This window comes from Vipera berus (genome assembly GCF_964194415.1).
Source record: "Vipera berus genome assembly, chromosome: 2".
Classification (NCBI taxonomy): domain Eukaryota; kingdom Metazoa; phylum Chordata; class Lepidosauria; order Squamata; family Viperidae; genus Vipera; species Vipera berus.
In genome coordinates this window covers 125,400,295-125,415,272 of record NC_138203.1, presented here as the reverse complement: position 1 = coordinate 125,415,272, position 14,978 = coordinate 125,400,295, and the positions used below count along the sequence as shown (strand labels likewise).

At 39.3% G+C, this 14,978-nt stretch overlaps 1 protein-coding gene across 1 annotated transcript; it reads right to left on the bottom strand.

Annotated features, from left to right (window-relative positions):
• Positions 1 to 9,720: 9,720 nt before the first annotated feature.
• LOC308662793 (olfactory receptor 1F1-like) lies at positions 9,721 to 10,701 on the bottom strand (the record flags this gene model as incomplete). The annotated part of the gene is made up of 1 exon (XM_081318937.1): positions 9,721 to 10,701. The coding sequence occupies one exon, from the start codon at positions 10,699 to 10,701 to the stop codon at positions 9,721 to 9,723; it is 981 nt and encodes a 326-aa protein (XP_081175063.1).
• Between the last annotated feature and the right edge of the window lie 4,277 nt (positions 10,702 to 14,978).

Sequence of the window (14,978 nt, the reverse complement as noted above, 5' to 3'; positions counted from 1 at the left end):
GAACTGGCCCTCACCAAAGCTCTGAGAGCTTTGCTTATAAGGCTGCGGTTATTTGCTTATAAGGCTGCAGTTATTGTTTTGGATGGTATGATTTCAATGAAATGTTCTCTCTTAGGTATATATAGGTAAAGGTAAAGGTTCCCCCGCACATGCGTGCTAGTCGTTTCCAACTCTAGGGGCCGGTGCTCATCTCCATTTCAAAGTCAAAGAGCCAGTGCTTGTCCGAGGACGTCTCCGTGGTCATGTGGCCGGCATGACTAGACGTCAAAGGCGCACAGAACACTGTTACCTTCCCACCGTAGTGGTCCCTATTTTTCTACTTGCATTTTTACGTGCTTTCGAACTGCTAGGTTGGCAGAAGCTGGGACGAGTAACAGGCGCTCACTCTGCTACGCGACACTCGGGATTCAACCCACCAAACTGCCGACCTTCTGATCGACAAGCTCAGCGTCCTAACCCACTGAGCCACCGCGTCCCTTAGGTATATATAGACAACAGTAATCTATTCCATGCAGAAGTACTGATTGTTTTAAATGAGCCAATAAATGCACTTATATTCTTGTTAAAACCAGATCTGATATGGGGAAAAAAAAACATGACCATTACTTGCTTGAAATGGCAAATTTGTAGGTGTAATTGTAGCAAAAATTTAATGTGGAGAAAAGCAAAGTTTGACATTTAGGCAGGAAAAATCAAAGGTACAAGTACAGATTAGGAGAGACCTGGCTCAAAAACAGTAACTGAGAGAGGGACCTTGGAGTCCTAGTGGACGATCACTTGACCATGAGCCAGCAATGTGCAACACCAGCCAAAAAAGCTAATACAACCCTGGGTTGCATAAACAGAGGCATAGAATCTAGATCATGCATAGTATTAGTACTGCTTTATAAAACCCTAGTAAACTAACACCTGGAATACTGCAACCAATTTTGGTCACCATACTACAAAAAAGATGTTGAGACTTTGAAAAAAGTTCAGAGAAGAGCAACTAAGATGATCAAAGGCCTGGGGACAAAAACATATGAAGAATGGCTGCGGGACTAAATGGCCAGTCTAAAGAAAAGAAGAAATAGGAGTGATATGATAGCAGTATTCCAGTATTTGAGGGGCTGCTACAAAGAAGAGGGGGTCAAATTATTCTCCAAAACACCAGAGGGCAGGACAAGAAACAATGGTTGGAAACTAAATGAAGAGAGAAGCAACCTTGAATTAAGGAGAAACTTCCTAACAGTGAGGACAATTAACCAGTGAAACAGCTTGCCTCCAGAAATGGTGGGAGCTCCATCCCTGGAGGTTTTTAAGAAGAGGCTAGACAGTCACTTGTCTAGGATGGTATAGGTTCTCCTGCTTGAGCAGGGGGCTGGACTAGAAGATCTCCAAGGTCCCATTCTATTCTATTCTATTCTATTCTATTCTATTCTATTCTATTCTATTCTATTCTATTCTATTCTATTCTATTCTATTCTATTCTATTCTATTCTATTCTATTCTATTCTATTCTATTCTATTCTACTGTATTCTATTCTATTCTATTCTATTCTATTCTATTCTATTCTATTCTATTCTATTCTATTCTATTCTACTCTGTTCTGTTCTGTTCTGTTCTTATTCTATTCTATTCCTCCAACACTACCAAGACAATCACTTTCTCTGATACCAGTTCTATTTCCTCCACCTGAGGTTCTCAGGATGAGCAGAAGTGAACTTCCAGAAGTAAGTAAGACATTCTACAGCTCAGCAAACCTCTGTATTTTCCATTTTAAAAATGATCATGTCTTGTTTTAGAAAATCACTCTTTTCTAATGCTTGAGCCACCGGTTCTTTCTTTATGGCTGTGTTGAAAAGCTCTCTGCTTATCTTTAAGTACAGCTATTCCCTGACTTACAACACTTCATTTAATGACTGTTCAAAGATACAACAGCCTTGGAAAAAGTGACTTTATAACCTACACATGCCCTTATGACTGTAACACCACCCTCTCATTCACATGATCACAATTTAGGTGCTTGGCAACTGTCCCACATTTATAACCAGCTGCAGTCATGTGGTTGCAATTTGCAACCTTTTTTACTGATTTCCGGTAAAACTATGCCCATTGGGGAAGCTGGATTCACTTAACGACCACGTGATTCGCTTGACATCCATGGCGACTTGCTTAACCACTGCCCTAAAAATTGTCATAATACTGCCATGTTGTTCCTGCTACCAATCGTCCAATCTCAGGTGTGTTTTTCCCAGTTACCGTGCTACAGTATTTGTATTTCTCTATTTAAACTTATTAGCTGCTCAATTTCCAAGAACTTCCGACTTCCTCCAAGGTAATGGGTGACAAAGCCTGAGAAAAGTTATACTCTTCAAAGCTGTCATTAGATAAGTGTTTGAACAAGAGAGGGGAAAAAACTCTTATTTCAGCACCAGTATAGCTCAATACGAGTTAAATCTATACCTGGGGTGTAAATGAAGGCAATGTAATTAGCACACACACACACACACACACACAAAACATGTTGCCATCTTTGTGCCACAATTAAGAGCAAGTGAGGAAGGGCTTTGGGCAGGAGGCTGCTATGGATAATTTCAAAGGGAAACACTGACTCTTTCCCATCTTCTCAGTTCTTACTTCTTCAACAGTTTTTCCTTGGCCTCTTCCAAGGATTTGATGTAGTTCTGCCTTTGATCAGCAATGATGCTTTCGCTTCCCCTGTAGCTCCTCTTGACAATCTTTACTCCTACTGCCTAGGTTACCTTCTTCTCCCTCTAAGCCAGACATGTCAAACACAAGGCCCAGGGGCCGGATGCGGCCCGTGAAGTGGTTTCATGTGGCCCGCGAAGCCATCTTGGAAAAAGTGAGGGAACGGCCCCCGCTGCCTTGGCCCTGGCCCAGAGACCCTCCTTCTGCCAGAGACCCTCAGATCTGTCCCACTCCTGCCCAGGCCCCCATAGGCACCCTTGATGCAAACGATGTAGAGCTGGCCACACCCACCCAGTAGGCCATACGCACTCTAGCCACGCCTACCCAGTAGGCCACGCCCACCCTGGCCATACCCACCCGGCCCCTTGAGGGCAACCGCAATGCTGATGCGGCCCTCAATGAAATTGAGTTTGACACCCCTGCTCTAAGCTCTGAGGTTTTGGCTTAAATGGTTGTCCAAAGAGATAAGCAAGACTATGAGAAAATTCCCCAGTAGGGTCCACAGGTAGATAGACAGAAAAAACCAGGAAGAGAAGAGTCTAGTGTCTACTGGGAATCATCAAAAGGGTTATTTCTGAGTTGTCTGATTGGTTCTGATTGGCCATTTCACAGCTATAAAAAGGAAGGAAGGAGAGACAAAGATGGGATTGAGCTGGTATTAGACATGTCACTTGCAAGAACAGATAAAAAGAGTTATACCTGAACGAGGCTAATTTTTCTCTGCTAGACGTTTCAGTTTGGTTGTGTCGAGATGAAATTCAGTAAATAAGGAGAGGTTTTTAAAAATCTGTTTGTGCAATAAATACAGGTAGCCCTTGACTTATGACCACAATTGAGCCCAAGACATTTGTTAAGTGTGTTTTGCCCCATTTTACAACCTTTCTTGCTATAGCTGTTAAGTGAATCACTGCAGCGGTTGAGTTGTTCTCATATTGCTGGTAAGAATTAACCCTTAATCTGCAATCCTAATAAGCACTTATTCTCTCCATCGGGGCAATGTAGCATGAAATACTTAGGGTTCAGAGTAAATGAATGGGAAGAACAGATGTGATCTGCCTAAATATTCAATTCTCACCAACTCTAGGTTGACTCAGCCTTCCATCCTTCCAAGGTCGGTAAAATGAGGACCCAGATTGTTGGGGACAAGAGGCTGACTCTGTAAACTGCTTAGAGAGAGCTATAAAAGCACTGTGAAGCAGTATATATTTTATTTATTTATTTTATTTTAATCCCATTTATATCCCGCCCTTCTCCGAAGACTCAGGGCGGCTTACAATTTAAGCACAAACCAATGTGCTTAGCAATATAAGTCTAAGTGCTATCGCTATTGCTATATCCTGAACTTTTAAACAAAATTGGTAAAGACTCACTTTCAACCCACATAATCTTCTTTTGAACACTGAAATGTGTTTTGTGATTGGAAGTTTTATTCCATCTTGGAAACTGATTCACAGATGCTGGCTTCTTTTCTTTAGGTACTAGAGATCCCTATTATTGCATTAATATCATCATAATTTGTTATTATTTATTAATGTATTAATAATTAATGTATTAAATATATACACCAACCATCTTCCACTGAGCATACTGTAAAGCACCTCTTGCTTTTTAAACAAACTGGAAGCTTCCCCCATAATTGGAAACCCAGTGCCCTTTCTAATTTCGAATGATCACTACAAAGTGATAGAACAAAGATGATCAGGGGACTGGAGGCTAAAACATAAGAAACGGTTGCTGGAATTGGGTATGTGTAGTTTAATGAAGAGAAAGATGAGGGGTGACATGATAGCAGTGTTCCAATATCTCAGGTGTTGCCACAAAGAAGAAAGAGTCAAGCTATTCTCCAAAATGCCTGAAGGCAGGACAAGAAGCAACGGATGGAAACTAATCAAGGAGAGAAGCAACCTAGAACTAAGGAGAAACTTCCTGACAGTTAGAACAATTAACCAGTGGAACAAGCTGCCTCCAGAAGCTGTGAACGCTCCAATACCGGAAGTTTTAAAGAAGTGACTGGACAGCCATTTGTCTGAAATGGTATTGGGTTTCCTGCCTGAACAGAGGGTTGGACTAGATGACCTCCAAGGTCCCTTCCAACATCATCATCGTCACTGTTGTTGTTATCATTATTAATCACTGAGATTGAGCAGGTCTTTTGTTTCAAATACCTGTAGTAGTTCTTCATTCTGCCAGTGGTAGGAAGGGCCACGGGGACTATATAGCTATACTCCCTCTCCATGTGAGGAGACCTGGCTTTGTATCCAAAGCTTTCTTAGCAATAGGATGGGAGACCCCCCCCCCAGGATAGGCCAGGGGGGGCAAGGGGATGGTGAAAGGGCAGCAGGGAAGGACTAAGGCAGGACTTCCCTCAAACCCTCCCTCTCCTTCCTTCCTTCCTTCCTTCCTTTCTTCCTTCCTTCCTTCCTTCCTTCGAGTGGTGGGAAAATATTTGAGATGAGGGAGGGAGAAAAACAGGCAAGAAACACAGCTGGGGAAGTGTCATCCTTCATGAGGAATGAAGAAATGCACCATCGCCTGGAAGTGGCCAGTACATGGTCCTCGCCTACTTCACATATCCGGCTTGGTGGGCTCTTGGGGAGGGGATGCCATGAGCAGCATGAGAGTCGATGTTACCTGCGCAATGCTGCCCAGCCCCCAGCCTGTCTGGTTTTGGCAGGCAGTGGGGTGCTTTCCTCACAGTGCCGAGAGGCTGAGCCGGGTGGCATGAATCTGAAGAGAAGCGCAACGCTGCCCAGCCCCTAGCCTGCCCGAAGTAGGCAGGGCCATGTGCTGGCCACTTCCAGGCGATGGTGCATTTCTTCATTCCTCACAAAGGGTGATACCTCCCCAGCGTGCACCCAGGGGGCAGTGCCAACATGGCAGGGGCTGGTCCCTGTTTCCAGATGGCCTTGTGGAGCTAAGACTGAATGTATTTCAGCATAGATGACCACCACAAAATTGTACATTGGCTCCTGGCCGGCCTGGGCCGGGGCCAAGGCAGCGGGGGCCGTTCCCTCACTGTTTCCAGGGTGGGTTCACGGGCCACATGAAACCACTTCGCGGGCCGGATCCGGCCCCCGGGCCTTGTGTTTGACATGTTTGGTTTAGCTAATTATGGGGTGTTTTTTTTTCCAGGAGGTGCTTGTTATTGGAAGCAATGTTTATTACCTAAGGATTCCATGTTATGAAAGACATTCAAATGTTGATGGTCTGAATGGTCTAGCAAAAAAAAAAAATCTATCCAGGATGATAACCTTGATAGGGGATGTAAGACTTGCAAGAATCTGTTTCACCGTGTTCTTCTGCACATTGTTCTCTTTCTCAATTTAAAGTTGAGGTGTGGAGACAGTTACAATAGTAATGACCTTGATAATTCAAAGCCTGAATTACAGGTTGCAATTACTGCACAAGGCAGGGACCTGCCAACTGAGGAAAAAACAATCCCTGCTAAAAGTTAAGGACGTGACCGGTACAGTGAGCCAAGTCTTTTTTTGTAATGAGACGCAATTGTATGTGGTGGAGGGGATGTATGTGTAAAGTTAAATATTTTATTTCAGTGGGCTTCACAGAAAATAATAGAAAAAAATTCAAATATGAGACATACATGAAAAAAACTACCAAAAGCAAAAAAAAAAAACCAGAAAAGAGGGAAACAATATATGTCACATATTAATGAAATTTGTTTGTTTTATTAAATTTATGTGCCACTCATCTCACAGTCATGCAAGATGTTAAACACATTTCTATATCTACCAAGGAGAGGAGGGGAGATTAATTACTAACACTAAAAAATGCCATAAAATCTGTGCCACAAGAAAACTAGTCATTTTTTTTGAGCATTTGATAAAATTGCCTTTCTAAATTAGACAATACATCTCTTGAATACAGTCCTTAATGTGGAATCCTTGATGCCTTCTGAATGTGTTCTTATTGTCTCGTTTGAGTGGTAAAACAAATGTGGTTTATCCCTGTCTATCAATAACAGATTTGTCTGAACGCCAAGCTTCTAGGAATTCCCTAGCTAGGATTTTTGGATTTTGCTTGATGTTCAGTTTCCCAGTTAAAGCTATGGTTGAATCAGTCCATGTGTTATGAGATTAAGGAGTTTTTCATTGTGTCTTCTAGCTGATGGTTGGTATTCACGTTCATTCTACTAATCTTCTGTCCATCTATCCTACGTGTTGGCTGTTGCAGTTCTTACACTGAACACTGTAAACGTCTCCTGTTTTTTCTTCTTGGGCTATTGGGACTTTTGGTTGTTAAGTGCGGAAATGCTGTACTTTCTAGATGCTGCATTACAGTCTCTGCTGTAAGTCCTGAGAGTGGCTGTTCTTCTAATTTCTTGGTATACTTGTCCATCAAATTAAACGTAGGTAGTGGGGAGAGGCTGATGAGGTCCATTATTCTGGGTATTTTAATATTAGTATATTTGGCTAGGTTGGGTGTTTTTTTTTTATTGAAAAGTTTTAACATACAGTTTATCTTTAACAGTCCCCCCTCCCCCTCCCCTCTCCCTCCCTCCCTCCCCCTCCCCCCCTCCCCCCCCCCGACTTCCCAGAGCTAAATACAAGGTATAGAAAAAAAAACAATCATAAACAACCATATACTAACAACCATAAACTCTAAAATCCATCACTCTCTAGCTTATACAGGATAATACAAACCTTAATGATATTAAATATATATAGAAAAGAAAAAAGAAAAAAAAGGAAATAAAGAAAGAAAAAGCGAAGGAAGACTTATTCAAATGCTACATGAAACTTCTTAACCCTATATTTGTTCTGGATGTACTCAACCCATTTTCTCCATTCCATAATATAACGTTCTTGCGAGTGATCTTTCAAGTAAGCCGAAATCTGTTTTTTGTAGTACTACCACCACGGATTCTTTAGCTAGGTCCAGATCTATGTACAAAAAGTGTTCTGCAACACTGAATGAAATCATAATCTCATTTTCTTCTATTTTCAGGTCTTTGCTTTGCTGGAGGCACTGAGGGAGAGAGTTGATGGAATAGTCACTTCCCTCTGTGAGACGTTCGAACTTTTTTGTAAGCTCGAACCTTTTGTAAGAAGATTAATCAATCATTCTAGAATTTGCCCATTTGTTTTCCACCAGACTGCAAGGTCTATTCAGCCTCACTACATACCACCCAGCAGAAAGAATTTTGTCTACATGTTTTGATGCATTGTTGAATTGCTCTTTGAATGTACACTTTTTGAGTATTTTGAAATATTATAGATTTTATAACAGTTTTATTGGAAGTACATTTTCTGTACATATGTTTTTATAAGAAAATAGCTCCATGACTATTTTTCTTCACACATATGTATTTTTACCCATATTTTGTGTGTGTGTGTGTGTGTGTGTGTGTGTGTGTGTGTGTGTGTGTATAAGAAGTGCATCTCAACATTCTAAAGTCAGGGTCTAAGATACATACTGTATGTATTCCAAATCCTCCCATGGCTTCAGCATATCCATTCCAAACAAGCATATTAAAATGCCATTCATTTCTATTAGAAAATTTGTCAGAGCTTGTTATCAATATATCTGGTAATATTAAAACTCATACATGAATTATTCCTTGGGTGGATCAGTCTTGTCTTTCATCTATCCTTAATGGATTTCATCTCAATTTTATTGTTAGACTAATTTCAGTCTCTCAGAACAGTTGCCTTGTGACTGCGATATGTCCAAGAATCATCAGAATAATTCCCAAATTATTCTATCAGTAAATACATTTTAAAAATTAACCAACACATTTCTTTAAAAAACACTGGGAAACTGTGTGGCTCTGCCTATTTCAGATCTTGGAATTCAAGTAATCATCTCCATTCACAATACCAATCAAAACCTATTTGTATGAATCATTTTATTACATTATTTGCATTTTTTTTAGTTTTTCAAAAAGCCATCATTTACAATGGTATTCTACTACTTGTAAATATGGTGAGTTTGATGCTGTTCAGTTAGTTCAGTGGACATGTTTTACAGATGATCTTACTTTGCATATAAAAGAACAGGAATGTTATCATTATTTTTTTTGTAAAGAGAAAAGTAAAATTCTTACAAAATTAATACCAATACCAGTTTTTAACAGTTTTATAGACTAAGTCTGGGGAAATAGTTTTATGGATGATCTTTCAACTTTCACTCAACAGAAAAGTTACTGGAAATTTTGCCTATTAATAGCAAATTCATTTTTATTGCTTAAACTTTAAATAGCAAGTATTAACACACCCACAGACAATAGGCAAGCATCAGCAGCCCAGGAGCAATACCAAGTTTGGAGAAACATAAAAGGATCTATATGGAATAGTTTGCATGGACCTATATGGAATAGTTTGCATGTTCACTGGCCTTACGAGGCTTGCTAACCAATGGATTGGGAGGACGGAAAAACAGGAGAATGGAATCAGGCTTGGCAAGCTGGCTGGGATCCTGAACAAGATAGTTCGAGGTGGCATTTGCAACAGATCCCATTTCCATCAGTCATCTAGTAAATATTTGAATACTGAAGTAAGGAAAATCTATGTATAGACAGAAGATTTTTTCACAATTATACAGCTTGTAAATATGCTTACAGACACTATCCACACCCACTGCAGTTTGAGCCCAGATTATACCAAAGATTGGCTGTAATATAATAACGATTATATATGCTCCATTAGTGCAACCACTTATTTTCAAAATGAGGAATGGGGATCCATTTGCCAGAGATAACAACCTATCACGTAGCTGTGGTTTCAATTCATGCCTTCAAGTTTCAAATCTAGTTCTCTGTCTACCAATCCACTTTAATTCTCATAAACTGCTGTTCATCATGCACCATTAGCTATAACCACCCAACAATTTGTTTTCCTTATTGTTTCTATAGGTGTTCATTAAACAAGCATTTAACATTTTATGTAATTTCTGCAACAGGACGGTCCATGTTTATGAGTGAAATTATAATTCTTAGTACAATATCCCTGATACAAATTTAGATTGGGACATAGCCAGGATTCAGGTTGCTGAGATTTCCATTCCCTCTCTCACAGAAATGCAGACTTTGAGGAGCAGAGAAAGAATTGGAATAAGCCTGCAGTTTTTATCCTTCCAATAAATCTTTTCAGAGCAGCTTTTATCTCCGTGTTTCTCAGAGTGTAAATGAACGGGTTGAGCATGGGAGTCACCATGGTGTACATGAGAGAAGAAATCATGTTTTGTTCTGGACTCCTGGAGTTTGGCTGCAAGTAGACCCAGCAGAGGGTGCCATAGAAGAGGGCTACCACACCCAAGTGAGAGCCACATGTGGAAAAAGCCTTTGGTTTCCCCTTTGTGGATGGGACTCTGAGAATGGTGCAGAAAATGCAGACGTAGGAGACCACAATGAGGACAAATGGGCCCAATACATCTGCATAGCTCTCAATGAGAGAAATGGTTTCTATAAGACTTGTGTCTGAGCATGCCAGTCGTAACAAAGGGAAGAACTCACAGAAGAACTGGGGGATCTCCTTAGAGGAGCAGAAAGAGAGCGGGGACATTATCAGTGTATACAGCACAGAATTGAGGGAGGCCAGGAGCCAGCAGGTTGCCACAAGTAAGAAGCAGCGCTTGTGGCTCATTCGCGTGGCATAAAGCAGTGGATGGCAGATGGCCATGTAGCGGTCATAGGCCATCACAGCCAAAAGGTAGTTATCTGTGTTGGCAAAAGTCATGTAGAAATACATTTGCATCAAACAACCACTATAGGAAATAGTCCTGACCTGGAAGAGAAGGTTTTGCAGCATCTTGGGGACAGTCACAGAGGCAAAGCCCACATCTGCCAAAGAAAGGTGCCTGAGGAAGAAATACATGGGGGTCTGCAGAAGATGGACATCTGAGGAAATCAGCAGAACAATCAGTAAATTTCCTAAGACTGTCAGGAGATACATGGAGAGGAAGAGCAAGCCCAGAAGGTGTTGATGCTCTGGCTGGACAGAGAAATCCATAAGAATGAAATCTGAAGAGTCCGTATGGTTCTGTTCTGCCATTACACAACTATGGAAAAGAATAAAAAAGATACAGAGATATGCAGCAGTTCCGCCCACTCAGAAAGATATCAGGTTGAATGTGACAAAAGCAAGACAGGCCCTAAAGGTATGCTGGACCCCCCCTCCCCCCTCATGTCAATAGGTAAGCTAAAGGGTTTTGAAACCTGAAGGCCCACCATGCATCCACCTTGCCGAAACAAAGAAAGTGTGAATTTGACTAGTACTTGGAAAAATTAATTCAGATCTTTTTTCCGAAGACTTGCAGGAAGCTGCTTTTGAATCAGCAAAGGTTTTTTTTCACTCTAGAATAAACATTAAAAACTGACATCAAAGTCATTTTTATATGTTTGGCTTCGAGGTATATGATGAAAGAAACGTGGGTCATAAAAGCCCTAAAGAAAGCAATTCAAAGCTGACTTTGTTTCTGTAAACATTTGAACCCACATTACAGGAGTATACTTTAAAAGCATTTGTTCTTGTTCTTATGTACTGTGCTAACACCTAATTACATTACTAAATAACTTCGTAACATCCGAGACCTTCTTTTTGCGTACTACCCTGCCTTACACGTGTCAGTGTAGTCTGAAGTCTTGTATTACTTTGAGTTCTCCAAACCACAACATTCTTGCCTCGTGGAGGAATTTACTTCTGGTGTAACATTTACATTTAGAAACAAAGCCATGGGAAACTTTTAAGAAGAGGGAGGAGGTGGGGAGGGAGGGGTAAAAAGCAAAGGCATGATGGCTCTGTGCACTGATACAGATCAAACAGAAAATGAACTTACTTCACTCATTCCTGCTCAGTCTGAGAATACGTTTCTTCGAATCTTCTTTCCACAAATTACATCCACAATATTGGATCTGTCATTAAACTATCCAAGAGGTTTTCTAAATGTAACTTTCGACCCTTGTGTGTCACCTGGATGGAAAAGATGTGAAAGTAAATACATTTAATAATAAGTAAACCTGAATATTTTCTACCTAATTGAGTCCTTTCCCTTCTTTTGGAGACAGCTTGATTTCTGTGTTGCATTTGATCTATGCTGAGTTATTCTACTGTTTGTTTATTCATTATTTATACTTTATTTAGAAATCATATTTAGGTAGCCTATATATAACTATAGCTATTCTATAGTCTCTCAACAAAGACACTTCCCATATTAGAGCGTCAAACTAGTTGAATTATTCTACCTCTCTGATGGAATGTATGAAAGGCAGGAGAGCAGATCAAGCCTATAAACCAGTAGTTTGCCATAAAGTCAAGCCAGGCACATTACAAATGTCATAAATTTCACATAATAGTGTATCTATTTATCACAAGAAGCAAAACAACCCAGAGATCTCTATGTAGAAAAGTCCAGGACATTTACAAACCACTTTTTCCATGGAGTAAGGTTTCAGGCAATCCAAAGACATGAGGATAATCATCACTTGTAATTGTTCCTTTCAATTAGAAGTTCTATTGTCTAATATAGTGCTATTACCTCTTTGCTTTAGAAAATACTATATAACAAGCAGAGAAGAGAAAGATGGATGGCACACTATAGTGGCATAACAGCTGCATTTTCTACATTACAAAGAGTATTCCCTTCCTATTTTGCACACCACATGGGTTCCAAAGTAGAACAACACATAGCTAAATGCCAATGGATATTTCTATGGATACTCCCCATATAATGTCTTAGGCTACTGGGATCTTGTTAATTCTGACATTGCATCTCTTAGGATTTCTCCATTTAGTCAAGCCAAGAGTGAGCTATCAGAATATTTTATTCTGATAAAATCGAAACCTATAGTAGGTCTGAGTAGACTTTGATAGATTTTGTGGTTTCAGACTGATGATTACAAAATAAACTAGCATGCTAGGAATGTAACTGAGCTAAAATCCTACATCTTAATGGATAGATTTCTGTGTGAAAGGAATGCTTTCTTAGGAAGCAGAATTCTACCATATAAACGCCCATTACGGTCTATAATATACGACCTACATGGAATGATCTCGCTGTAAATTTGGCCCACAATTCTCTTTTTTCTTTTCCACGCTTGCCATACTTAGCCTGAATTTTTGTAGAAAAATAAACTTTGGAAGCAGTTTTAAATTAAGTAGGTTACAAGGCACCTCATAGAATGTGATAGCTCTGGCAATTCATTTTAGCATCATCAGAATAAATGTTCTGGCTTCTCTGTACTTATGTTATGGTTGTTATCATAGAATTTCCTTTTTTCTATATTGCTATATGCTTTTCATATTGTATCTACTGTATTGACAGAAGTTCTTTTTTTTAAAAAAAAAATGAACATTAGGTTGATTAAGACAAAGTCTCACATTTTTTGAGCATCTGCAACCTTGTTCCAGGACACAGGAGCTAGCCTGAGCGTCGCTCTGAAAAATGACATATTTTTTTAAAAACAGTAAATGACATCAACTTTAATTGTATTAAAGGCTACAAAGGCTTAACTAAGCAGAGACAGATTTTTGATAAACTGAAACTGTTTATGCTTCAGTATTATTTTACAAGAAACTCTTAATTCTCCCTGATGGAAAAATATCCTTTAGCTTGCAGGATTTGGGCAGATTCACAACAATGGAAATTTGAAAGCTAGTGATTTTTATCAAACCCAAACCTTCCATTATCACAAGTGAACTAGAGGTTTTTGATACTGGCCTAAGGTATTACATAATTTTGATAGTTAATCCTGGAAACTGTTGAAGCTGGAGGTTAAAGTGTTCTATGTGTACATGCAAGAGCTCCTAAAAACTAGAATCCAATCTGAGGAATGATCAGTAAAGCAGGCTTTATTATAGAAAGGACATTTATTATAGGAAATGCCTATTGCATTTCACTGAAATGTTCTACCAAAAACAAATGCTCTAAAACAAGCAGTCAAATAGCATAGACTGCTGGTTGATCTGAGGACAAAGGCAAAAGAAAGTGACCTCACATTAGGACTCTTTTAGATAAAGAGCAGGCAGAGTAAAGACTAGCACTGAGTAAATCCTTAATTCTGTATTTAAGCTTTACTTTGTCCTTATGTCAGTAGCCAGAGCTGCTGAAAAAGAAGTACCGGTAATATTAATATAGATCTTCAACAGTTGGATGCCCTGGATAAATTATTATGTTCCAATTAAAGATTTATCTGAAACTTTACATAGCTGTTTTACAATGCTATTTTGTTTATAACCAAATGTAGCTGAGGATTTTTGTATGGATAAAAATTTTGGATGTAGCTGCAGATAAGAATCAAAGTTTTAAGGCAAAAAGCACTAGTCCCCAGAGTTCGAAGGCTCTCTATGGAAACATTTATAAATTCAGTATAATGGAAGGAAATAATTAAATCCAAATAAGCAAGAAAACATTTTTTATACCAACATGTCGCCCTTAGAAAATCAGACTATCTTTAATATCTTGATCAATAGTTAAATTAGCTGAGGAATGTTATATTGGTTAAATTGCAGTTTCTTATCATACACTAGACTAGTATAATGCCATTGAAGTTAAGGAAAAAAGAACATGCTGAAAGGTAATATTTGAACATGTTATTGTTGCTTTGTCAATCAACAATAACGAACAGAAGATTAATCATATGAGATTATTTTGGGATGCATTTAAAGCCTGTATACAGGGTAAGATGAAAGTTCATGCCTCTTGAAGGAAAAAAATGAGACTCACTTTTTAGAAAGAAAGAAAAAGAAGAAAATGAAGCTTTGAACATATATGCTGGAAATCAGAGTTTGTATTATGCTTTTAAAAGACAGACTAATTATATATGTTGAATGCTAAATTGTATTTGGAAAAGGAGAAAAATCTTTTAAACTATTAATTTCTCATTTGAAACAGTAGGTCATGGACTTGAATTTGTCAACCTTGTTCCTTCATGGATGCCCCTGTGTTGAAAAAGATATGCTTTGGAAAATTCATACTTAAATTATATGAAATTAATTTCCAATTTATGGAGTTTTATGCATACATATATTCTACAAATATATCCATTGAACATGTTATGCGCTCCTGGCCACCTTCCTTCATGACTAGAGGCAAGCTTGCCTGACCAATAACCAGCCAAGACACAGTGAAGGCCTTTTGTTTCGTTTATTGCAATAAGCGGGGAGAGAAGCTATCAAAACTTGGTTCTCTCCAAACTTTCAACCCAAAATATTCCCATTTTTATACATCCCTGTCCCCGGCCACACATCCCTCCTCTTTCCCCATTGGCTGAGGTACTATGAGGTTACACTCTTTCTGACCGCCTCCTACATATTACCTGCTACATACTGAA